The 27,297-nt window shown below is 44.5% G+C and overlaps 1 protein-coding gene across 1 annotated transcript in view; it reads left to right on the top strand.

Annotated features, from left to right (window-relative positions):
* TYW1 (tRNA-yW synthesizing protein 1 homolog (S. cerevisiae)) overlaps window positions 1-27,297 on the top strand; it is a 163,918-nt gene that overhangs the window by 28,637 nt on the left and 107,984 nt on the right. The window contains exons 9-10 of the mRNA XM_006859846.1: window positions 9,523-9,640; window positions 19,439-19,491. Of these exons, the coding sequence (XP_006859908.1) occupies window positions 9,523-9,640; window positions 19,439-19,491 (171 nt within the window). The remainder of the gene's footprint in view (window positions 1-9,522; window positions 9,641-19,438; window positions 19,492-27,297) is intronic.

Below are 27,297 nucleotides of genomic sequence, written 5' to 3'. Positions count from 1 at the left end.
ACTCCGAAGACAAAGGCAGGAATAGGGGCGTGTCTTCACAGATTTCCAGGTAATGACTGTGGAAGGCACGTTATACTGGAAAATTATATTTGTAACTCCCAGGGTAATAATCGATTTTAACCAGGAGTGGATGAAATTCTCTGGGGAACAGATACTCACGTGTTCTCAAAATAGCACCCCAGAACGATACCACTTAGAAATGTTGGAATGAAAGCAGAACACAACAAAACAAGCAAAACCCCCACAGATCACTTAGCAATTACAAATAGAAATATACACGGCTGCCAGTAGCGCATCCAGTGTGCCTTACCTGTCCCCAGCAGTCACAATTAGCATCATCCTCAGGAATCAAAATTGACCTCCGGTGCCTCCAGGAACCGAATAGCAAGAAGTACACAACATCTGTACAGCCTCTGGAGAAGGGCATCAAGCTTGGTAAAGTAGAGGGTCTGCGAACAAGAGGAAGACCCCCAGTGGTCCGCAACAGCTGTGAGGATCGCGCAGGACTGGTAGTATTCGGTGGTGGTGTTCAGGAGGTCAGTATGAGCTGGAACTGGCTCAGCGGCATCCAACAAGAAGAACATGCAGTGTTTGTGTCAAAACTGCTTAATGTGAATTGAATCGGGGAAAACGTAGGGCAATTCAGTTCGTGGGAAGTTCTGTGAGGCAAAGAGGAGTCCTGGTAAGGCAGGGGGTTAGGCATTGGACTGTTAACTGAAAGGTTGGTGGTTCGAACCCACCAACTGCTTGTCAGGATACGGATGAGGCATTCTGTTCCCATAAACGATTCTTCTCAGAACCCCTTGGATCTGCTCTATTCTGTTGTTTAGGGTCGCTCAGAGTTGGAAAGGACTAGACGCAGTGGGTTATGAGGCAGGTGGCTCTTACTGAAAAATCATTGGTGAAAATGTCTTGAAATGGGAGATTTCAGTGCCTGAAATACCCTATACTAATTTCAGTGCCTGAAATTCCCTACACTGACTTACGAGGAAGCTGATTTTGATAGATTTCTGGATTTTTCCCAGGGCGAGAGAAGGCATTTAAGGCTTTACTTGTACTGGGTGAAAAGGCTGGGATATTTTGTGGGAGCTTCCCCCACTTTGCTTTAGTTCCCCCTAATGGGCACTAGAGGGCACCCGAGAAAAGGCACTAAGCAAAATTTCGGCCATCCATGTAAATGAATTTTGGAAATGAAATGCTTTTATTAGACTTTCTGTACTTGAAACGGAGTCCTGGTATGGCGCTGTGGTTTAATGCGCTGGACTGCAAGATCAGTTTGAATCGCAAGGTTGGAGGTTCAAGCACAGCAGCTGCTCCTTGGAAACCCTATACAGGGTCGCTATGGGTCGGAACCAACTTGATAGCACTTAACAACATCAACAACCCTTAAAGCAGCTGACTTGTGATATCACAAGATTCTTATAGAATCTCTTAGAATTTCTTATGAAATCTTCAGAAAATGGAGGAAAAGACTGTGTATATAGAAGGAGTTCTGGTGGTGTGGTGGTTAACGGCTCAGCCACCAACCTAAAAGGTCCGAACCTACCAGCTGCTCTGCGGTGTGGGATGGGCAGTGTGCTGTGGTAAATACTACAGCCTGGAATCCCGGGGGCAGCTCTGCTCTGCCCTGCAGGTTTGCTGTGTGTCTCAGTCCACTCAGTGGCAGAGAGTATTTTGTTTCTAACCCACGTGAGGTCAACTTGTGTGTCTGTGGGCAAAGTATTTCAATCCTCTGCTCAGTTTTTCCATCTGTGAAGTGGGGGGATAGCAACAGTCCCTGCTTCATGAGACTGCTGTAGAAATGAAGTAAGTTCATCAATTGAAAACTTTTATTTTTGTGCACATACATCTCCTTACAGAGCCCTGGTTGTGTAGTGGGTTACAAGTTGGACTGCTAGCTGTGTGTCAGCAGGTGAATCCTCCAGTGCCTTTGTGCTCCTGTGAAGATTTGCAGCCTCAGAAAACCTCTGTGGAGTCGCTTTGAGTCGGAACTGACTCGACGGCACACAACAACCACCATCACCAGTTGTGTGAAGTGCTGTGGAGTCAGTAGCCTTATTGTTCAAACTGGCCTTGTATTCCAGTGTTTATCCCTGTAACTGTTTATAATTAATTACTGTGTGGTTATTGTGTGCTGTTGAGTGGATTCCAACTCATGAAGACCCTTCAGGGCAGAGGAGAACTGCCCCACAGGGTTTCCTAAGCTGTCACCTTTATGGGAGCAGTCACCTGGAAGCCAATTGTTTAAACCACTACGCTATTATTATTTAACAGTGTTCAGATGGGAGCAGGTCTGAACAGGTCTGAACAGGTCTTAAACAATTGGCCAGCATGTTTTCTTCTGCCTCCTTCCTCTTTGAGGCATGTCTGAACCAGACAGTACTGGACCAAAGAGGTTTTGGAGGATGGGAGTAAGTCCCCAGAACAGGAGAGCTGAAGTGAACATTGGAAAGTGGGGGATGTCGTGGCTGGGATAGAGTGTTGGGGAGCAAGGTATGTTTGGGGATGTGTACCAGTACCATGGTCTTAACAACAATAACCTGTACCATCAGCTGCCATGAAGTCAATTTGTGGGGCCCCACCTGTGTCAGTGTGGGGTTGCAGGATTATGCATTGGACCACAAGGTCAGTTTAAACTCCTATGTTAGCAGTTCAGACTTTACCAGTCACTCCTAAGAACCTCTGTACAAGGTCACTAGGGGTTGGAACACTTAGCATCAGCATCATGTGTATCAGTAGAACTGTGCCCCAGAGGGTTTTCATTGGCTGATTTTTTTTCTAGAGTAGATTGCCAGGCTTTTCTTCTGAGGCACCTCTGGGTGGACTTGAACTGACAACCTTTGAGTGAGGAGCTAAGCATGAAAACCATTTGCCCCACCCAAGGACTTGTGAGGATGTTTGGAGAGGTGGGTAGGGCAGGATCTTGAAGGGTTTCTCATGCAGTTCGATGGGGTAGGAACTTTAGTCTAATAGCAGTGATTGAATGGGAAAGGTTGAGCTGGGGGAGAGAAAACTGTTTTGGTGCAGACTCAGACCGGTTGTTAAGTGCCGTGGAGTTTGCTCCTACTAGTAGCAACTGTACAGGGTTTCTGAGGAGCAGCTGGTGGGTTTGAACCGCTGACCTCGTGGTTAGCAGTTCAGTGCTTATCCTCTAGTGCCATACCAGGACTCCATTAGGAGAAATCACAGCCCACATTGAAGCTTCTCATTCAGTACTCACAACAATATCCCTGAGACATCTGTATTGTTGTTACCTCCGGTGTCACATATTGGTGTTGTTGTTAGGTATCAACGCATAGGGACCTTATGCACAACAGGATGAAACACTGCCCAGTCCTGGGCCAGTCTCGCAATTGGTTGCAGTGCTTGAACCCATGGCTGACAACATTCTGGTACTCTTCATCACATGTCAGAATTCAATATTCTGGTGCAGAGAGTGTTCCACTCCTGTTCATAAGGTGTCCTGTCTTATAGAGCGGGAAACTAAGGTAAGTAAGGGCAGGTCTCTAGTGAGCTCCAGCCCAGACCCCATTTCTTTGCGGTCCTCCCCTGTGCTGTCTCCCAGGGGAGGCGCAGGTCTCAGAAGGGAGGAGAACAAGGAGTCAGGAAGGGCCTGAGAATCTTGGGTGATTTCTTTTCTGTGGCTGTTATGTTGTGATTTCTAGCTGTTAAGCCTTTCCTCCCCCTGCAGTAAATAAACACTCTTGCAGCATGTTCTGCTTCAACACTCACGGTAACATCAGCATCATGCTTTTGGGAAACAAATGGCAAATGCTAGCTAATTACTCACCAGAGGAGCATTCAATTTGCCAGCTATTTAAATTACAAAATACTTTCATTAGCATGTCCAGTAGTAGAGGAATAACAACAGGATACACATTTGCCTTCCATAATTACATTTTTCAGGTTCTCAGTGTTTAATTCATTGTGAAACAAAAGGGATACCCCTGTGCCCCCAAACCCTGCTTCTAAGCTAGCCTGACTCACTCATGGCCTGTCCAGCCAGGAGCATTTAACTGTGAGTCCCACAGTTGCTTCCTTATTAGAGAATTTAAGCTACAATGCTGGGTCAGACTCAGATCCCTTGAGAGCTTTCTGTCCACATGTTTGAGGATGTTGGCGATTTGTACTAACCCTAGTTACACCATAGCTAGGGACCATTTTTTGTTCTTGTGGGTAAGTCCTGTCGAGTCAGTTCTGACTCCCAGTGACCCTGTGTAGGATTTCCGAGGAGTGACTTGAGGGATTTGAACTTCCAACCTTGTTTTTCACAGTCCAGTGCTGATCCTACAGTGCCACACCCAATACCATTTTACAGCTAGCAAGTTAAAGCCTTGTTGTCATTAGGTGCCATCTAGTCGATTTCTACTCAGAGCTACTCCCTGGGGCACAGCTGGCCCATCTCCTGGGTTTTCTTGGCTATAATCTTTGTGGCGCTGGGGGCTAATGCATCTGACTGCAGAGTCATCTGAGCGGCAAGGTCAGTGGTTCAAGCTCACCAGCTGTTCCTTGGAAACCCTTTACAGGGTCGCTATGGGTCGGAATCAACTCGACGGCACTTAACAACAACAATCTTTATGGAAGCAGATGCTAGGTCTTGTGGATCCTTTGGGTTGGTTTGGATCATCCACCTTTCTTTAGCAGCAGAGCACGTAACCATTTGCACCCCCAGGGCTCCTTAAATTATTTTCAAGTTCTTGGCCCAAACCAACCAGTTGCCATGGAGTCAGCTGCCTCTCATGGGCATTCCTCATGTGTCAGAGTAGAACTGTGCTGCACATGGTTTTCATTGGTTGATGCTTTCTGAAGGTAATTACCAGGCCTTTCTTCTGAGGTACTTCTGTCTTAAGCCTCCAGCCTTTTGATTAGCAGCTGAGAGGCCTTAACTGGTAGTATCACCCCAGGACTCCAGAGCTTTTGACACACCTGGCCAAATTGCTTTTCTGTTAACTTTTATTTTTAAATCTGAGCATATTCAAAATGTGCTGGTTGCTGATGAAAACTCATTATTTAAAACCCAAACAGACTGTTGTCAATTCGATTCCACTCTGTAGGACACAGTAGAGCTGCCCCCTAGGGTTTCCGAGGCTGTAAAGCTTTACCGAAGCAGACTGCCAGATCCGTCTCTCTCACAACAACCAGTGGATTTGAACCACTGGCCTTTGGATTAGCACCCAGCTGAGCACTTTAACCACCACACCACCAGGGCTTCCTGAGCTATGACAAGTGAGTGGTAGATACGGGACTTCCTCTATTAAGGAAAGAAGATCTCAAGGAAGCAGATTGAATTGCAACAGTGCTCACTTAATATCCAAAGTTGCCAGATTCCAAGTCAGTCACTGAAAGAAATGGGATTGGTTTTCTGGGGATAAAGTAGCTGTTAATAGTTTTGAGGCCTTCTTCCATCCATCCATCCATCCATCCATCTATCCATCCATCCATCCATCCAGTCCACATTTAACTGACTCTTCAACCCTGTGCTTCCTGGTTCCTGGCCTCTGCAGGTGGGCTGGCTATAAACGTGCCCCCTGGACAATGTGACTTGGTGAGGGAGAGTCAGCCCTCTGGTAAGCAGGAATCTCGGAAGTCAGCATTGACACCAGCCGTTTCTGCAGACAAACAGCAGCACTCCCAGGGGAAATGCTTGCTTTCATAGTGAAAAGCTTGTTTGTTGTAAAACAAATCACTCTGGAGTCTCATTTTTCATCGTTGACAGAAGTGCAGGGGTCCTGTGGTTTCTGGAATGATGATGTGAAAATGAATGAGGTAGTGTAATGTAAAAAATCGTGCTAAATGAAGGAAATTACTGACACATTTTGCTTCCATGATTATATGAGATTCATAGTTCTATTTCTGTTTACAAAGAACTTTTTACTTAGTAACAGTTGTGTTTTCATACATGCCTAGGAAGTTAGCTTTCCTTTTTGAATGTGGGAAACAGACTTGGAGAAAGCATGGGTTGATTTTCAAGGCAAGAGTCACAGGTTTGGCTAAGATAGGCCCAGAATAGAGACCTCAGCAAGTAAGTGGTTACCAGCGGGTAGGGGGCACTTGTCAGTAGATATCCTCTATTTAGACCCCATGTGACCGAGGACAACTGCCACAGAGTTTTCCTGCACGTAATCTTGACTAGAGCAGATCGCGAGGCCTTTATCCCTCGTAGACTCTGTCTGGCTGCTGTGTGGGTTGGAACTACAAACTTTTTTTTTTTTCAGCAGCCAGCACTTAACCCTTAAGCTCCAAGAGCTTCTTGGGAAGAGGAAGTCATGGGGAGTTAGTTCTTCAGTGGGTACAGCATGGCTGTTTGTGGAGACGCAAACCTAGTGCTGATGATTGGGCACTGAGGTGAATGCAATCAGTGGCAGTGAATTGCACATTTGATTTGATAAATCTTACAGTCCTGGTGTGGTGCTGTAGGAGAAGCACTTGACTGACAGGTCGGTTTGAACCACAAGGTCATCGGTTCAAACTCACCAGCTGCTCCTTGGAAGAACTATACAAGGTCATCATGAGTTGGAATCCACTCAACAGCAGTTAATAACAACAGCACATTTTACAGCATTAATTTTTTTTTTTAGAAGCAAAAATAAAAAAATAAAAACAGTAATAGTGGGGGAGGATAGCATTAGAGACTGGCCACTCACCATTTGGTTGGCTATCTCTCTTGTCCCTCAGGGACATGTGGGTGGAAAGAGTGGCTTGCTGGGAATAAGTGACCCAGAGCAGAACCACACAGTGTGGAACACAGTGTGCGGAGAGGGAAGACTCACAGTTGATCAGTTCTGGGATTTTCACTTACTTTTGCTCAGGTTATGCATCCAACCCAAACAAGAAGCCTGTGACCCCTCCTGGTGACCCCATGTGTTTAGAGTGAAAGTAATGAATAGAGAACAGTAACTTGGTGTGTACCATTAGTTCAGAGGCGTTGGAATGTTCTGAAAGCCAAGTTTAGCTCTTCTAGCTACACTTTCTTTTCTCTACAAGCTCGTATCTTTGCTTTTAGATCTGAGATGTTAGGTGCTTTGAGTCCGTTCTGACTCTTAGCGACCCTGTGCACAACAGAACCAAACGCCGCCCGGTGCTGCGCCCTCCTCACAATTGTGATTACGTTTGATCCCATTCTTGCAGCTGCTGTGTAAATCCATCTTGGGGGTCTTCCTCTCTTTCTCTGACCCGCCGCTTTGCCGAGAATGATGTTCTTCTCCAGGGACTGGTCCTTCTGGATTATATGTTCAAAGTATGTGAGAGATAGATTTTTTAAAAAGCCAAAGGTTGTTTTTTTTTTAATTTTTAAATAACAAAATAAGTTCTCTAAATTTCTGAGCATTAATCTCCTGGCTTATAATGATAAGAACGAATGATGGATATTTGTTTTCATATGCATTTTCTATTCCATCTGCCACTGTGTAGTTAAGAACTCTTATTAACAGAAGCAAACTTGTTCATTAACTTTACATTTTTATTCAGTTTAGTCATTTGGAATGCTGATTTCTAAGACGGGACTTAATGTGGGTTTATTTTCTCATTTGTCACATTTAGCTCTGAAATTCTTTTTCGCTGACTTCATTTCAGAACGGGTCTATTAAGTAATGGAGAAGATTGGAAAATTAGACCAAAGTTCCCTTTTTATTTGTAAAAAATTTTGAGAATCTTGGGCATTTATGTGGAGACAAAACAGTATGGTGAATTTATGTTATCTGCTGCTTCAGCTCTATGTACCACCCCCTCCCCATCAGCCTTTCATAGACACCCCCCCCCCCCGCATTGGTGGGGTGCCGATGGTGGACACACACAGCTGCTAACTGAAAGCCCTGGCTGGTTGGATTAATCAGGAAAAAGGGCACCTGTGCATTGGAGCATCGCAGAAAAACCTGCCTTGCTGCATGCAGCCCATAAGGGCCAGCGGTGAGGATGAGAGTATGTCCCTGGGCATTCACTGCTGAATGCCATTTGGCTGCTACCTCCAGGTTGGAGGCTGGAGTTCACCTGGAGGTGCCATCAAAGATAGCCCTGGTAATGGACTTCTGAAAAATCAGCCATTGGAAACCCTCGGGACCACAGATCTCTGACTCATGTGGGGTGGCCAGGAATCTGAGCTGACCATGTGACTGATAGAATGCACTTGAAACCGGTCTCAGGCGCCCTACCACTAGTGACATATTTTCATCTTTGGTGGTTGCCATCGAGTTGGTTCTAAATCACAGCAACCCTGTATAGGGTTTTTGAGGAGCAGCTGCTGGATTTGAACTGCTGACCTTGTGGGTTGCAGTCCAGTGCTGATCCTAAGCTCCACATCAGGACTCCTCCATCTTTGGTAGGAAGCTTGTGATTGTGAGCCTACTTGCTGATTGTTCCGGGGCAGGACAGCTGGGTGTGTTAAAGGACAAACGCCGAGGATTGTGTGGGGCATGGTGGTAGGCTTCTGTCAAGGTGGTGAGTGAATGTAGGTTTCTGTCGTTCTTAGAAAGGGCTGACGGGCATCTCTTCTAAAGTGTGGTACGGACATCGTGTGCCATCTCTGGATTTGTTCTTTGTCCCTATGTCATCTTCCAAAAGGATTTTCAGGTAACTGAAAAATTACACAGACATACTCCAATAAGATAGAAAAAGGAGCCCTTGGGTGACCCGAATGGTTAAGTGCTTGATTACTAACCGATAGGCACCCTGAGGTGCCTCACAAGAAATGGCTGGGAATCTACTTCCAAAATACCAGTCCTTGAAAACCTTGTGGAGTGCTGTTTCTACTCTACACACTCGAGAGCACCCTGAGTCATTGTCAGCATGATGTCTCTTGGAAACAAGGTCAAAAACAGATTAGATGAAGGAATCTGTGTAAAGGGGTGAACGAGGCTCGTGTTTAAGTCGGAAGGGAATTACGGAGCGTACCCACACAGATATGAGGCAGGGTTTTATGTGGTGGTCAGAGTTATGCTATTGGGTATTCTATGTCAGAAGGAAACGGCCCGTCTTAAAATATCCCTCAAATTTATGAAGCATATCTTTTTCTGTCACTGGAGAGAACATTCCTCCACAGACTTTTCTGGAAGGGGCGTTGGGTGGAAGGTAAGGGGTAACTTGGCTTCAGAGCAGATGGCTCCCTGGGCACTGTGAGGCACCGTGGAAACTCAGCAGCCCCCGCCATTTCTTGAGCTATCATGTCTGAGGCACGGTGCCAGGTGATTTTATTTCATGACATCTTCACAGCATGCTTGTTCCATAGATGGTATCATTTTCTGCTTTTTCAAGAGAGAAAATGGAAATTCGCAGAAAACAAGTAACTTGCCAAGGATAGGCAGTTATCTGTATTCAGTTTGCTAAAAATGTTTCAACGCCTAGTTCAAGGGGACTATTGCTTTGTGTTCTGTGGGTTGGTGGCATGAGTATCCATGAAGTCTGCGTGTCCGTCGGTCATTGTTGGCCTGAGGTCCCATCACCGTGGAGAGGGCAGCTCCTGATTATTGTGAGGTGACGTCCCTTGTACCTGGCCAGTTCTGGATTTCATTTGTTTCGTTTTTTGTGCAGAGAGAAACGGAGCAGTGGAAAGAGAAGAGCCGCTTGCTGGGGAGCGTGGGGAAGAAGGCCGACAGCGAGAGGAGGACGATGATAACGCCTGCTCTCCGAGACGCCCTCACTAAACAAGGTGAAGAGCCTCTCCAGTTGTTGCCACGTCACTGCACGCTGAACAATCCGGAGCCTGTACTTAGGAGTTGTTAGGTGCTGTTGAGTCAGTTCCGACTCAGCGATGCTGTGCACAGCAGAACACTGCTTGGTCCTAGTCAGCCTCACCCTTACATCATTGTGTCTTAGAGCCTACTGCTGTAGCCGTGGTGTCAGTGCATCTTGTGGATGGTCTTTCTCTCTTTTGCTCATTCTCTGCTTTATCACAGGAGTATTGTAGACTAGGCACTGGGCTGTTAATCGCAAAGTCGGCAGTTCAAACTCAACAGCTACTCTGAGGAAGAAAGATAAAGGCTGTCTTCTCCAAACATGGATGAAATGCATCCTTGTCTTCTATGGTCTTCCATATTCATTGTCCAACTTTCACAGGCACTTAAGGCAGCTGAAAACACCATGGCTTGGAACAGGCGTGCCTTAGTCCTGCTCTTGAATAAATAGCTCTAGACTGAGCCTGCGCTGGACTCATCTAACCAATAGACTCAGAGGCTCAAAGATTTCTAGTCGTGGGAGCCCTAAGGGGCAGTTCTACCCCGTCCTGCAGGGTTGCTCTGAGTGAGCAGCATCTCGATGCCAGTGTGTTTTACCCTACACCACGAAGCATGATTCCTTCTCCAGGGACTGGGCTCAAGTCTCACCATGCTCATTGCTCAGGTGCACTCCAGCTGTACTTCTGGGACATGATTCTTGGTCCTTCTGGCCATCTGTGGTATATTTACTATTCTTCACCAACACTGTAATTCGAAGGCAGCAATTCTCTTTCAGTCTACCACCTATTTTCTTGTCCAGCTTTCACATGTATGTGAGGTGATTGACAATACCCTGGCTTGAGTCAGGCACACCTCAGCCCTCAGAGTGACAGTTTTGCTCTTTAAAATGAAGTCTTTTGCCGCAGATTTGCCTAATGCAGTGTGTCATTTGATATCTTTACACCCATTTCCATGCGAGTCGATGAAGAAAGGAGGTGGTTTGAACCCACAAGCTGCCTTGCAGGAGAAAGATGTGGCAGTCTCTTCCATAAAGATGTACTGGATTGGAAACCCTCTGGGACAGTTCTCCTTTGTCCTATAAGATCTCAGTGATTTGTAATTGACTCAGTGGCAGTGGGTAGTTTAATGTCCACTTATCCATTAATCCCATCCAGTGTGTTTTGCAGCTCAGTATAATTTTCATCTCTAGAAGTTCAGTTTGAGTTTTTTTTGTATCTTCTATGTTTCTCTTTAGAAACAGGGAAGTTGGACAGTGAATAAGGAAGAATAGAGAAGAATTAATACATTTGTGTTGTGGTGTTGGAGAAGTATATTGATAGTACCATGGACTGCCAAAAGAACAAACATCTGTGTTGGAAGAAGTGCAGCCAGAATGCTCCTTGGAAGCTGGGATGGCCAGACTTTGTCTCTCATACTTTGGACATATTATCAGGAGGGACCAGTCCCTGGAGAAGGATATCAAGTTTGGTAAAGTGGAGGGTTGGAGAAAAAGAGGAAGACCCCCAGTGAGATGGATTGGCACAGTGACTGCATCAATGGGCTCAAACGTAGCAACAATAGTGAGGATGACGCAGGACTAGATAGAGTTTCGTTGTGTTGTGTGTAGGGTTGCTATGAGTTGGTACCGACTTCATGGCACCTTAAAGCAGTAACTTTTCTACTTAATTTTAAGTTAAGTAACTTTTTAGGTGAAATGCCTCTTTAAGTTAGAAAAATTCTTTAAAACTACTTGTTTTCTAACATCAATGTCCTGTACGGGTCAGTTTTGACTGATGAGTGCTTTTGCCCATTATTGACCACATGTTTTGCTGTTTGCATACCTGATAATCTGATTGGATACCAGACAGAGTTGTCCTTAATTGTGTGCTACCTGTTTTGTATTCCTATAAAACATTCTAGAGTCCTGGTGTAGGTACACTGTAGGATAAGCACTGGACTGCTAACCGCAAGGTTGGCAAACCTACCAGCCGCTCCTTGGAAACGCTATAAAGATTTGCTTTGAGTCTGAACCGACCGGATGGCACTTAACAGCAACTTTAACATTCTTTGAGTCCTGGGCCGGTGTCCGTGGTTACTGTGCTCTGTGGCTGCTAGTGGAAAGGTTGTAAGTTTCAGTTCTTTCAGAGGTACCTCCGACCTGACACCCATGGGATCTCAGTGAGACAGAATCAACTTCTGCCACCGACTATTAACATCCTAGGATGAGGCTGTTACTTGGAAGTAGTTTGAGCCCCTGAATCTATTGGTTAGATGAGTTCAGCACAGGCTCAGTCTAGACCGTTTTATTCAAGAGCAGAGATGTCCGTTTGAGGACTAAGGTGCGCCTGACCCAAGCTATGGTGTTTACAATTGCCTTGTGTGATTATGAAAGTTGGACAGTGAATACAGAAGACCAAAGAAGAAATTGATGCATTTGAGTTACGATGTTGCAGAAGAATACTGAAAGTACCGTGGACTTCCAGAAGATTAAACAAATCTGTGTTGGGAGAAGTACAGCCAGAATGCTCCTTAGAATTTAGGATGGAGGGACTTCCTGAAAAAGGACATCGTATTTGGTAAGGTAGAGGGTCAGAGAGAAACAGGAAGACCCCCAACGAGATGGGTTGATACAGTGACGGCAGTAGTGGGCTCACAGCAGTGTTTTGTTCTGTTGCGCATAGGGTTGCTATGAGTCAGAACTGACTGGACAGCATCTAACAACAACAAGCAAGAGAGCCCTTATGTGGTATGGTAGGCTAAGCACTGAACTGATAACTGCACGGTCATCAGTTCAAATCCACCAGAAAGGTGAGGAGAAAGCTGAGGCTTTCTGCTTCTGTGAAGATTTGCAGCCTTGGAAACCCTATCTATACAAGGTTGCTAGGAGTTAGAATAGACTTGAGGGCAGTGAGGTTTTTTTAATGTTTAATTTTGGCATTGAGGCAAAAAAGAAGCCTTGGTGGCACTGTGGGATAAGCATTGGACTAATAGCAAGGATGGCAGGTCAAACCTACCATCCTTTCCTAGGGAGAAAGATGAGGCTATTTGCTCCTGGGAAGATTTAGGGTCTCAGGAACCCTATATTAGTGTCACTTAGAATTGGAATCGATTTGATGGCAGTGGAGTTTGGTTTTGGTGTGGAGCGCTTTTGGCTCAGTGGATTAAGCATTGAGATGCTAACTGCAAGGTTGGAGGTTTGCTGCTCCATGGGAGAGAAATGCATCAGTCTATTTCCAGATGGATGTGTAGTGGTAAGAGGCAGCAATGAAGAAATGGGCTGAGTTCAACCACTTTAACCTGAAGATGAGAAACAGAAGGGGAAGGGCTGGTTGGTCCTAAGGACTCCTAAGCCCATGGACAAGGACGTAGCCACGGAGGGCTAGAGCTGAGAGTGAAGCATCCAGCTGATATGAAGTGAGGGGAGATGTACAAGAACACCCAGACTTGCAGATAGTACCCATTTGACCTAGCCTTGATGGCTTGATAATCAGAAATTGACTGGAAGAAGATTAAAAAACAAACAAAACAATTTTTGATAAAAGAAATAAGTGAAATTGCTATAGTTTGATGAACTTAACCTATACTTTGTGATGTAGTAGCTCAAAATACCAACTGAGAGGGAAGGAGTCGTCACATCAAGTATCAATCCTATCCCCTCTGAATGCAGGGTTAATAGGGACGGGTAACTTAGACATTGGCCACCGAAAATGAGGGGGCAATAAAGGTATGAAGTGACTGGCTTGGAAGTTTTCAAGAGAGAGTTCAGTTTAAGAGTGTGTGGCAGAAGACAGGGTCCACACTGAATAGTTTTCATCTGTTCAGTCTAGACGGGTCTGGTGGAAAGAGATGGGGATAAGATTCTTATGATTCAGTAGTGAGTAATTGTTATCATGACTAATTGCGACTGTCACAACTGTAAAGGTAGAAGTTTTGTAACAAAAACGGGTGAGTGGCCAATCTTACAGTCCAGAAAATGAGGACCCTAGGACCATCAAGGGAGAAGAGCACAAGTGGAATATTGGACCCTATCCAGAGAAGCAGCGACACCAGTGCCCTTTGGTTGCTTAAATTATTATGTATTTCTGAGTGTTTTTGTGTGTGTACATCCCTCTTCCCCCGAAAAAAACCAACCACACGCAACAAAATCAGAGGGAATAGAAACAAATACCACTAAATAATGATTCACGGGGGCGATTGGAGGAGATTATAGTCATTGCAATGAGACTGTGCAAAGCCAGCGTTCTCCCATGTAAAGTATCACTCAGTTCACAATAAAAACTTGAAAAAAAAACCCCAAAAAGAAACCCCACAAGATATATAGTGTGGAAAACCCTTCCCTTCTGCCCTAGAGGGTCTCTATGAGTCAGAATTGCCTCGATGGCAGGGGATTTAGCTCCACTTCGTTTAATCAAGGCAAAACCTTCTGTTGATTTTATGTACTGCCTTATGAATCTTGAGGTTTGTAGTTTAGTCAGTAGGAAGAAGCAGAGTCCCAGCTCGTTGTATTAGGTCATCCTGTGGGTGTCTCTGCCTCATCCTAGGTAGCTCTTCTCCTCTGCATGCCCTGGTCAGTACTCAGGGGGGTCTTGATATGCGGTGTCTCTGCCCCATCCTGGATAGCTCTTCTCTGCACGCCCTGGTCAGTACTCAGGGAGGTCTTGATGTGGGGAAGCCTCAGCATGTCTTGGGGCTCTTCGGCTATGAACTTGAGCTGCTGCCCTCGTGAGCTCACTGACCCTGCTACCTGGCCTGGAAACCTTCCCAGAAGTTAGGTCAGTGGTGGGTACTAAATTGGGGGAGATCTGAGAACTCACGTTTGTTTCCTGTCTCTCTGGGGCTACTTCTTGTTTGATGCTTCATCTCCTGAAAATGGTGGTTGTGTACGTGTTGTCTTTATGGTATTTCAGGTGAAAGGACCAAGCCTCCCCTTGGTTACCAGCCGGTTTCATCTCCTGAAAATGGTGGTTGCGTACATGTTGTTGTCTTTGTGGTATTTCAAGGAAGAGAACCAAGCCTCTCCTTGGTTACCAGCCGGCTCTGGCACTGTAATTTTCAGCAGACTTACACTTTTGGCTTCTCTGGGTGTTTTGATGGTCAGCAACGCTCTCTCCATCCTGCACTGTGCATTTCTGTTCCTATCAAAATGCAAACTTCTATAGAAGGAACAGATATATTGTGAGTGTCGTTTCTGTGATTATGGGAGAAAAAACATACTTGGAAATCGAAAAGAAATACTAGAATTTTGTCTGGGAGTCTATATTTATTTATAATTTTTAAATTGTGGTTAAAATATACTTAAGAAGACATATGCCTTGGCAACAATTTCTACATGTACATTTCAGTGACACTGATTTCATACTTTAGACTGTGAAGCTCTTCTTCCGGTACTTTTTCAAATCATTCCGCCACCCTTAACATAACCGCTAAGCCCCTAAGCAAACCTCGTCCCTCTTCACTCTAGGATTGGGATCGCTGGGTCATATGTTGTTGTTGTCGTTGTTAAGTGCTGTCCAGTCGGTTCCGACTCATAGCAGCCCCGTATAGAGTTTCCAAGGAGCGGCTGGTTCTGGCTCATAGCAGCCCTGTATAGAGTTTCCAAGGAGCAGCTGGTGGATTTGCTCTGCTGACCTGATGGATCAAACTAGCCTTACAGTTCAGTGCTCATCTTATAGCACCACCCAAAGACTGGTAGTTCTATATTCAGCTTTAAATGTTATTGTTATTTTTATTGGAAATATACAGCAAAATACACACCACTTCAATGGTTTGTTTCTACATGTATAATTTGGTGACGCAGATTACATTCCTTGAGTTGGGTAACCATGCTCCCCCTCCTTTGCTGAGTTGTTTTGCCCTCATTAAATAAACTCACTGTCCGCTAAGATTCCTATCCAATATTTTGAGTTGCTTTTGTTAATTTGATTCCATATGGGTAGTTCTTGGAACTACCTGGTTGTGTAATGGGTTACAAGTTGCACTTAGCTGCATGGTTGTGGGTTTGAATCCACCAGCACCTTCATGGGAGACAGATAGACTTTCTGCTTCTGTAGAAATGTACGGTCTCAGAAAATTTAGACGGTTGATTCGACCACCAACAGCAACAAACAGTTCTTAAAAGAATATGATCTTTTTTTACTAAACTATTGTTTGGTTTTAATACGACTTTAGGGAATATTTTCGGTTTACGTTTTAAAGATTCTCAGGGCCATAGTGTCAGGGGTTCCGCTAGCCCCCGTGGTCCCAGTAAGTATAGAGTCCATGAGAATTTGGAATTCTGTTCTGCATGTTCCTCCCTTTGATGAGGATTCACATTGTTCAGTTGTGGTAGCTGGGCACCATCTAGTTCTCCTGGTCACATGGCAAAGGAGACAGTTATTGATGAAGGCACTTTTCCATAACTTCCTCCTTTTCCTGATTTCTTCTAGGTCAATAGAGACCAGTTGTTGTGACTTGGATGGCTTGCTAGTTTTTAAGACTCTGAGCATTACACATTGAACTAGGAGGTTGCACAGAAGCACTAAATATGTTATTAGGCCAGTGATCAGAGATGTCCCATGAAACCATGACCCTAAACTTCTAATCCAAGGGAAGATGTTTGGTTGTACACAAGCAGCCTAAGCAGCTAATTTTGTTGTTGTTTTTGTCATCGTAAATCTATCTACCACACGACTTTTGCCAATTCCAGTTTTTTAAAGGTGTGTAACTTACTGATCACAATGCTAATGCTTGGCTCTGCAGTCCTGCAGTTAATCAGTATGATTGCTCCATCACCGTTAGTCCCATTTCTGCCCCTCCTCTTTCGCCCCTGGTAATCACTAGTCAACTTAGGCCTCGATACATTTGTCTTTTCTTGTCTTCATGTATAAATGATATCATACGTATGGTCAGGAGACCTGGTGTGGCACTGCATCATAATGCACTGGACCGAAAGGTCGGTTTGAACCACAAGGTCATGGGTTCAAACTCACCAGCTACTCTTCAGAAACCCTCTACAGGGTTGCTATGACTCAGAACTGACTCGGTGGCATATAACAACAACAGCAATACCATGTGGACAACTTTTTGTGGAGCCACTTAATTATTTTCCACAGTGACGGCACCATGTCTCATTCCCAGTAGCAATGAACAAGAGTGTCAGTGTCTGTCTCTTTACCAATGCCTCGTTTTTTGTTTTCTTGGTCATTTCCATTCCAACAGGGTTGAGGTGGTGTCTCATTGTGGTATTGCTAACCACAAGGTTCCAACCCTCCAGCCCCTCCTTGGAAACCCTATACAGAGTCTCTATGAGCCTGAATGGACTTGACGGCACTTAACAACAGTAACTGATGAAGGAGCCCTGGTGGGTCTATGGGTTAGGCGTTGGATTGATAACTGCAAGGTTGGTGCTTCAAACCCACCAGCCACTCTGGGACAAAGATGAGGTTCTCTGCTCCCTTGAAGATTTACAGGCTCAGAAACCCTATAGAGGGTTGTTAGGTTGTGGTGTGGTGTGTTAATACGCTGGACTGCAAGGTTGGTTTGAGCTGCAAGGTCAGCAGTTCAAGCTCACCAGCTGGTCCTTGGAAACCCTATGCAGGTCACTGTGAGTTGGAAGCTACTCCAGGGCACTTAACGAGTCAGAATGGCCTCAGATGGCAGTAGGTTTTTGGTTTAGTGTCTAGTGGCATCTTTCCTGAGCTTGTTGGCCATTTGAATGTTCTCTTTGGTGAACTGTGTTCAAGTCCTTTAGCTATTTTCTGATTGGATTGTTTTTGTTTTTGTTAAGTTGTCCAACTTTGAAAATACCTTTTGGATGGTAGCTTCCTATTAGATCTATGGTTCCTGAGAATTTTCCCCCAAACCTTAGGCTGTTTTTTCACTTTGTTTTAATTGAGTGCTTCTCTGAACAAAAGAATTTAATTTGCGTCAAGTCCCACTCATCCAGTTTGTCTTGGGCTGCTTGTGCTTTAGTTATGCGGGGATCTTTTAAATGAATGTTTGTCTGTATCTGAGAGTAACAATTCCCATGGACTCAGCTCTATCTTCAAATAGCTAAACTGTGCTCTGTTTATTTATATGCACGATGTTTTCATCAACGTTGGAGAGGATAAAAGACGAAAACCCTGTAATGTTGCCACTAGAGAATTGTAATCCAAATTGACATTATTCCATTAATCATCACACAGACTGGATGTTTCACCAGCTCCTGATCCACTTAGGCCAGCATATCCGGGCTGCGCATCTCCATTTACCTCATTTGTCTGCAAGGCAAGGGCCTATTCTGTGCAACAGACTCATGGTAATTGTGGCTTATTACTTGTAGCCTCATGAGAAACTGTATTAAATGCTTCCTGAAATCACAAGGTTCTACTTATGTGCTCAGTTACTTTGTTACAGAGGGAAGTAAGTGTGATACCCAGGCAGGCTTTCCCCATGCTTCTCATGGCTGATGTAGCTCCAAATGATGTAGTGGAAGAGAGCCCTGATAGCACAAGGGTGAAGCATTTGGCTGCCAACCAAAAGGTTGACAGTTCAAACCCACCCAGCAGCCCTGCAGGAGAGAGAGCGGGCTATCTGTTCTGGTAAAGATGATAGCCTTAGAAACCATGTTGTTGTTAAGTGCCATTGAATCAGTTCCTAGTCAAAGCGACCCTGTATAGTGTTTCCAAGGCTGTAAATCTTTTCAGGAGCAGAAAGTTTCACCTGTCTCCCACAGAGTGCCTGGTAGGCTTGAAACACCAACCCTGTAGTTCACAGTCTAGTACATATCCATCAGAGCCACTGCTAACCCTAGAAAATCTTAGGAAGCAGTTTTATCCTGGCACACAAAGTCACTATGAGTCAAAATTGACTTGAGACAACAAGGTTGTGGGGTGCTACTGAAAATTCATATGTGGTTGTATTGTTGTTGTGAAGTGCCGTTGAGTCGGTTCTGACTCAAAGCTGCCCTGCATAGGGTTTCCGAAGAGTGAGTGGCTGGTGGGTTTGAACTGCTGATCTCGCGGACTTTGTGGTTAGCAGTCCGTTGCTGATCCTACAGCACCATGTGATTATAGCAGCTTCTAGAGTTCACTGTGCCTCCCTCTTTGGAAGTGTTTCTCTGTCTTCATCTTCTGGCCCAACTGTGCTTCATGTTTTTTCAAAGATTACTGATGCTAGTTCCTCAGCACAAGCCAACGTTAAAATACCTTGCTATTTGTTTTTGCTGGGGTGGTGGTGGTGTGCTATGGTGTCAGTTCCAACTCATTGGCAACCCTGCACAGGGTTTCCGAGGCTGTAAATCTTTATGGGAGCAGAAAGCCTCGTCCTTCTCCCATGGAGCATCGGCCAGTTTTGAAGTGCTGGCCTTGAGGTTAGCAGCCCAACTTGTAACCACTGCGCTACCAGAGCTCCTTTGTTTTTGCTATAGAACTTAACATGTTCTTTGCATGCATTTTCTTGAGTTTGAAAAGCACGTGAGTTCTGTTGTTGAGTGCAGGTCTGTGGATCTGTGGGTTGTATCTTTGTGTATTGTGTTTTCAGATGTTGTCGAGCTTGACTGAGTTTTGGTCCAGGAGATTTATTAGACGTGAAAGAAATGAAAGCCTCCTCTCTGTGGTTTCCCATCAGCCATTTGCTTCTCGATGTGTTGGAAGCATACACATTTCCAGTTGTTTCAACTTGTGACTGAAACCACTAATGTCTTCTGCCACTGGGTGGTTGAGTACCATTATTTAAGCAGAGGAAAAATGATTTTTGTTTAAAATTTCAAAATTTCCGTTTGATTGAAGGCTTTGCATCCATTCTGTTAACGTGTTCCTTGTTTTTTCATTCAGGATATCAATTGATTGGAAGCCACTCCGGGGTGAAGCTTTGCAGGTGGACTAAGGTATTGACTTGTTTTCTTTTCAGTGTTATTTCTGTTCTATGCAGCTTTTATGTGGCTATTACATGCGGGCAATCAATTTCTCCCATTTCAAAGGCACGCTTTCCACCGACTCACTGCTGGCGAGTCTGTTTAAACTCACAGCGACTGTATGGTACAGAGGAGAAGTGCTCCCCATAGGTGGGACTTGTCCTTGGATCAGCTGGTGGGTACAGTCTGCAGCCCAGTGCTTAGCCCACTGCCTCACCAGGACTTCTATCAAGGCATGCTTTACATTCACTAAAATGCACAGAGTTTTTAAAAAAACAAAACTTTATTGTGGTGGGATGAAGGTTTACAGAGCAGATCATCACTTTTCCATTCAAATATTACCCATTTTGTTTCATGTCATTGATTGTTGTTGTTTTTAAGTGCCGTTGAGTCAATTCTGACCCATAGCAACCCTGGTCCAAGGAGCAGCTGGGTGAGCTTGAACCGCCGACCTTGCAGTTCAAACAGCTTTGCAGTCTGGTGCATTAACCCACAGCACCACACCAGGACTCCGTCATTGATTGGAATCCCGAAAATGTAACATCACTCATCCCACTTCCTTCTCTTGGTTCCTGTTCCCATTCCTCCGCCTTTCCTAACCCCTGTGATCTTTGGGCACATGCTGCCCTTTTGATCTCAAGTGCTTGATTATTCTCAGGTGTGGTTATCTCTCTGGTGTTATTGTCCCCCTTAGTGTTGTTGTTGTTAAGTGCTGTGGACTCTGTTTCAACCCGTAGAAACTATAGGGTTTGTTCTGGCCCATAGAAACCCCTAGAAACTATAGGGTTTCCAAAGAGTGACTGGTGGGTTTGAACTGCTGACCTTACGGTTCAAACTGACCTTGATGTCCATTGCATTATTCTGCACCGCCACACCAGGATCCCTATCCCCTTATTGACCTGTCTGTTGTTTGGCTGAAAATTGAGCCACAGGGGAATGCTCTCGATTTTCAGACCCGAAGGGTGACTAAGGGGGGACCATAATCTCTGGGGTACACAAGCTTCTGTCTAACCAGTAAGCCATGTCTTTTTTATGATTTTGAGTTTTGTTTTGCAGTTTTCTCCCACTCTATCAAGGACCTTCTAAAACTGCACAGATTTTGAATGAATTCTTTTAAACAAGTTCAGTGCGTGTTGACGTATAAAACCCATGTTGCCGCCACTCCAGTTAAGAGAGCGATGAATTCCTTTGTCCTAGCTCTGGTAGCGTAGTGGTTACGAATTGGGCTGTGAACCGAAAGGTCAGCAGTTCGAAACTACCAGCTTGCTCCATGGGAGAAAGATGAGGCTTTCTGCTCCCGTAAAGATTTACAGCCTTGGAAACCCTGTAAAGGGTCGCTATGGGTCGGAACCGACTCGACGGCACTTAACAACAACAAGTAAGTCCTGGTGTAGCACTGTGGGTTAATGCGCTGGACTGCGAAGTCCCTTTGAACCACAAGGTCAGCAGTTCAAGCTCACTAGCTACTCCTAGGAAACCCCGTACAGGGTCACTATGGGTCGGAACCAACTCTATGGCACTTAACAACAAGAACAGATAAGCTCCTTGGTACTTATTTCTAGTCACCCCCTCCTAAGCCCCAGCCCAGCAGCCAGTGTCCTCATTGCTATGACTGTCGGGATATTCACTCTTGCCTAATCTAGAACTTTCTACCAGAGGAATCACACAGTCGGCATGCAGTGATTTTGTGATCTGGTCTTTTAGCTGAATACAAAGTTTCTGAGATTCAGCCACATTGTAGCATATCACACTAATTCATTCTCTTTATTACCAAGTAGTAGTACATTGTCTTTCCTGGTGTGATGCTGTGGATCAGCACTGGACTGCGAACCACAAAGACAGCAGTTCAAACCCACCAGCTGCTCAATGAAAACCCTATACTGTGTTGCTATGAGTTGGAACCGACTCGACGGCACTTAACAGCGTCAACGACAACAGGACTCCGTCTGGATATACCACAGTTTAATGTTGATAAACATTTGGGTGGTTCTCAGTTTTTGGCTAGTATGAAGAAAGCTGCTGTTGAACATTCAGAGTATAATTCCTGTCTGACTGTGATTCCAATTTGATATGTAGTGAATATTTTCCTCTTTCTTTTCAGTTAGAGGGATTAGAGCAGTGTGTAGTTATTCATTTTGAATGGGTCAGGCTCTTCATATGTTTTTTAAGTGAAAACCAGAGGATCATATCCAAAGATATCTTGCAGGAAAGTCAGAACAATGTTTATCCTCTGGGTCATTTGGGATAGAAAAAAGTAGATATCCAGTAAACATTTGTGACCAGGTCTTAGAAAACACATTTGTCTTATCTGGTTTCAGAAAATTGCGCTGATGACCCAAATGTGATTTTGGGTGAATTTTTTTATAATAAAAGAACCCTCGCAGGGAAGTAGGTTCAGTGTTGAGCTACTGACCAAAAGGTCGTCGTTTCAAATCCCCCAGTTCCTTGGGAGAAAGATGAGGCTGTCTGCTCCTGGAAAGATTTAACCACCTCGGAAATGCTGTGGAGCAGTTAGTCCGTTAATCTACTGCTGTGGACTGGGATCTGTTCCGTCCCGTTAATCTACTGCTGTGGGTTGGAATCTGTTCTGTCCCGTTAATCTACTGCTGTGGATTGGGATCTGTTCTGTCCTGTTAATCTACTGCTGTGGGTTGGGATCTGTTCTGTCCCGTTAATCTACTGCTGTGGACTGGGATCTGTTCTGTCCCGTTAATCTACTGCTGTGGGTTGGAATCTGTTCTGTTGATTAATCTGCTTAGTTGGAATCGCTCCACAACAGTGGGTTGTTATGATAAAGTTAAAAGTTGCTCTGGCATTATTGTGATGATGATGAATGTAAATGCTCTTTGAAGATGGATATTGTTGTTGTTATGTGCTGTTGAGTCGGTTACAAGCCATAGTGACCCTGTGTAGGGTTTCCAAGGAGCCACTGGTGAGCTTGAACCGCTGACCTTACAGTGCAAACGGCTGTGCAGTCTGGCGCATTAACCCACAGCGCCACCCCAGGACTTGAAGATGGACAGTTGTGCTAATGTAGGGAATTGTTCCTTTAGACTTGGAGGTGACCATAAGGAGGGTAGATGAAGCCTCAGACTGTGAAGTGGTGTCCCCGCACGGAACCAGGGGGCTCATACCCTCCTTGTCTTGTCCTCTCAGAGGACTCGAGGCTCGGCCAATGGGATGTTAGTGATGTTAGTATGGTGCACGCAGAGGTTTGACGGTGCTGGGCCTTGAAGCTAGTCCAGTTGGAATGTATGCTCTGGGAGCCCAGTTGCCTGCTGTGAAGGCCAGTCTGAACGGTGGAGGACAGAGGCACAGGAAGGAGAGCCCAGCTGATAGACGCTGAGTGAGGTCTTCTTGGATATCCCACCCCAGCTAGCTCCTAAAGACAGCCACATGAGTGACCTCAGCCCGTGCCACACGGAATGGAAAACCCATCCAGGGGGCTCACAGAACTGTGACAACTTACACCCTACACAGTTTCGACTGATGGTAACTCTATGTGTGTCAGAGTACAACTGTGCTCCATGGGGTGTTCAGTGACTGATTCTTTGTTTTTTTAAGGTTTTTATTGTGGATTGAGTGAAAAAGTTTTCAGGGCGCATCATCGGTTTCACATTCAAACATTCATAAACCTTGTTTCATTACATTGCTTATAATCCCCTCCCCATACCATCAGTTAACAGAGTTTCTCTCTATCCTCTTTAGCTTTTTTTTTGGGAAAAACTTTGCCTTTTTGGAATTTACAGTCTCGGCTTTTAGGGAAGATTTTCACATTTATCTGTGGATATCCAGGGCTCATGTATGGAATTACTAACCAGCATACCTGAATAATCAGATGAGGGACATTTTGCTATGTCTGCTAGGTGGCTAAAGTCTGATCCTCAGAGCCTATGGTTTGGACGGTCAGCAACGCTTGGGCCCACAGGGCCTTGAACTCCTGACCGGGTCTGCAGTGACTGATTCTTTAGAAGTAGATCTCCAGGACTTTCTTCTGAGGTGCCTCTGGGTTGACTAGAACCCGCAGCCTTTCTGTTAACAGCTGGAGTACATTCCCCGAGTGCTTTGTACCAGCCAGGGTGTGAGAAAGAATTAGATTGGGGCAGTGAGCCACTGAATTTGGGAGTAGTTTGTTTTGCAGCAGTAGATATCTGAGCTCCATGCAGTGGGCTGCTTATAAGGCTGTGGTCCTGGCCTGCTGCCAGGCTGGTAGGTGTTGAATGTCTGCGTGGTGAAGAATGACAAATCTAGAACTGCTAAAAGCTCAGAGCCAAAGCCTCATTCCTGGTGTTAGATAGAGATCTTCAATGAGAATGCTGAGTGTAGCTCAGGAAATGTGATATTTTTTTCCTTCCTTTTCTCAAGTCTGTGTTAAGGAATATTTGCCTGAAAGATTAAGGGCCCCCATAGGCTTTCCATCAAGGGCTTTGTGGTTTTGCCATCTTCACTGTGCAAACCTTTGTCATCTGGGTGGAACCCTGGGGAGTGGGAGGTTCTGGTGGCCAGAAATGCATGACTTTAGGAGTAATGCTGGAGGAAGGCTCCTTGAATGAAGAAGTCTCTGAATTTGACAGTCTGTTTCATCATCTTTACCATTGCTGTGTTCAAGTCTGGGAAATACAGTGCAGTGGGTTACGAGTTGGGCTATAAATGCAAGGTCAGCAGTTTGAATCTACCAGCTGCTCCTGTAAAGAAAGATGAGGCTTTCTGCTCCTGTAAAGACTTACAGCTTTGGGAACCCTATATAGGATTACTATGGAACGAGCTCCACACGGCACATAACTACCACCACCACCATATATGGAGTCCTGTGGAATAATGCGATGGTCAGTATGAACCACAGGGTTGGTGGTTCAAGCTCACCAGTTGCTCTTTGGAAACCCTATACAGGATTGCTGTGAGTCAGAACCGACTAGATGGCACCTAACAACAACAACCATATATATGTGTGCGTGCACTACACATCTGCTTTGAACAAACCTGCTGCAAAAGTTCTCTTGAAAATGTTAAAAAGCAAAGATGTCACTTTGAACAGTAAGCCGCATCCGACCCAAGCTGTGGTATTTTCAGTCACCTCACATGCATGTAAAAGCTGGACAGCGAATCAGACGGAAGAAGTAGTAATGACTTTGATGTTGTTGGTGAGGAAAATAGTCAGAAGGATGATCACATTGTCTTGGAAGAAGCATAGCACTGCCGACCTTCTCCTAAGAAGTAAGGATCGTAGACACCTCATAGACTTTGGGCATGTTATGAGGAGGGACCAGTTCCTGGAGGAGGACAGCATGCTTGGTAAAATAGAGGGTCAGTGGAAAAGAGGAAGACCCTCAATGAGCTGGACTGGCACAGTGGTTACAGCAATGGGCTCAAACATAGGAATGAATGTGAGGATAGTGCAGGGCTGGGCACTGTCTCGTTCTGTTGTGCATAGGGTCACTATGAGTTGTAACTGACTCCATGGCACCTAACAACGTGTGTGTGTTTGTCTGTGCTGTCCGTGTGTGTGTATACGAGGTGGGCTTCTAAAAGTTCAAGGAAAAATTCCATTATTTTTTCATTCCATTTCCCCTGCACTTTTTGAAGCCCTCTCTCCCTAGACACATAGAAACTCACATATATAATGAGCAATATTAAGGTTGGTATAAGTTAGTCCCATTTTCCTGGTTTCTTGTATGTCCAAGACTTCAGGAAGATTTAAATAGAAAGGAGTTAAAAGACAAAAAGAAAGCAGTAAGATTTGGAATTTTTTCAAAACGAGTGTTTCATTCTTCTGTTTGGGACATGCCTCTGTCTCCGGGCACAGATGTGTTGGGGAATGTAAGAGTGCCACGCCGATCCACAGAGAAGTGATGAGTCAGCACATTGTCAGCACTTGAACAGAGTGGGGGGCAGAGTGCACGGCGATGGATTGTACAGGCCACACTAGAGCGACAACCGTGTTCCGGGTAGAGAGTCTCTTCCCGCAGCCTTCACACTGGCGACCTTGTGTTTGGTGAAAGGAGTCACAAACTCATGGATGATGCTATTCCAAGTTTCTGATTCCGACCGCTTGTCCTTAAAATGATGGACTTTGGCTTAGTATCAAAATAGCAATTTTTGAAAAAAGAAAATCAGGAAAATATAGAATTAAAAATTGATAACCCACCATGCAGAATTTGGTTTTTCCCCCCATTTACCTTTTCATGCATTTCTACGTATGTGAAATCCTGTTACATATGCAGTTGGCAGCATTTTTGTAACTTGACATTATGGCAAAAGCATTTTTCATATTCAAAATCTTGTTAGGCATCATTGCTAATGATGATGCAGTTATTTTTATTGACTTATTTAAAACTTTGTATTTGTGAATTGGGTGAAGGTGTAAAATAATGATGTAATATTTGATGGATGTCAAACTCACCAGCTGCTCCTTGGAAAACCCTATACAGGGTCACTATGAGTTGGAACTGACTCAACGACATTTAACAACAACAACATGGAGTCCTGGTGTGTGTAGGATCAGCACTGGATGCTAAACACAAGGTCAGCAGTTCAGACCCACCAGTGGCTCCTCGTAAACCTTATATCAGGGCCACTATGAGTCTGAACTGACTCGATGGCACTTAATAACAACAGTGCCTTAATTAAAGTTGCCATTCACCTGATGATGATGAGGTTGTTTTCACTATTATAATTAGTTATGTGACAAACATGCCTTTGCACGAAGTTTCACTTGCATTTAGAGCATTTCCATAGCACGACATCCTGGAAATGGCATTACTGGCTAAAAGAGTTCACTAAAGGTCTTTTCTTAGAATTTTTGATTAACTCCTTGTCTGAACTATTAACAAAATCAGGATCTATCTTTTAATCAAAATATTTTTCCTAGTTCATTTTTTGGTCTTTTGGTTGTGTGTTTAGGTCTTAGTACTTATCTAACAAAATGCTGTCATTTTAATGTTTTTCAGTATACATATAATTCAGTGACATTCATTACTTTTACCATGTTGTGTAACCATCACCATCTGGTTCCAAAACCTTTCCATCACTCCAAATAGACACTTGGCTCCCTATTAAACAATAACTCCCCGATCTTCCCTCCCCCCAAGCCTTTGGTAACCACAAATAAACTTTGGTCCCTATGCATTTGCCAATTTCTAGATGTTTCATGCAAGTGGGCTGATGCAATGTTTGTCCTTTAGTGTCTGGCTTGTTTCATTCATTACCATGGCTTCAAGGTTCATCTATGTGGTAGCATGTGTCTGAAGTTTATGTCTCCTCCTGGCTGCATAATATTCCACTCAGTGTATAAACCACATTTTCTTTGTCCATTCGCCTATTGGACATTTGTGTTGTTTCCTACTTACTGGTTATTGTGAATAATGCTGCAAGTAACATGGGTATACATGGGATCTGTTTAAGTCCTGCTTAAAAGTCTTTGGGGTGTATTCTTAGTAGTGGAATTGCTGGGTCATATAATAGCTCTGTTTCCCTTTTTTGAGGAACCATCAAATTAGTTTTTGCAAGGACAGCACCATTTTGCATTCAAACCAGCAGTGGATGAGGGCTATAGTTTTTCAGCTTCCTCCCAATGGTTGTTTTCCATTTCTGTTTTTTAAATAATGCTTTTAGGAGTCTGGGATTGCTTTTAGATACACTCAGGCTTTACATTTTCATTTCTTTTTATCCACTTGCTATTTGTGTTTCCTTCCACCTTTTATTTATTTATTTCATGTTTTATTGTGAATTATATGATAGTTTACATGAGAGAACTTTAGTTTTACATTCATTCCACCGTAT

This window comes from Chrysochloris asiatica, unplaced genomic scaffold (assembly GCF_000296735.1).
Source record: "Chrysochloris asiatica unplaced genomic scaffold, ChrAsi1.0 scaffold00034, whole genome shotgun sequence".
Classification (NCBI taxonomy): Eukaryota; Metazoa; Chordata; class Mammalia; order Afrosoricida; family Chrysochloridae; genus Chrysochloris; species Chrysochloris asiatica.
This window is presented reverse-complemented; position numbering and strand designations above follow the sequence as displayed.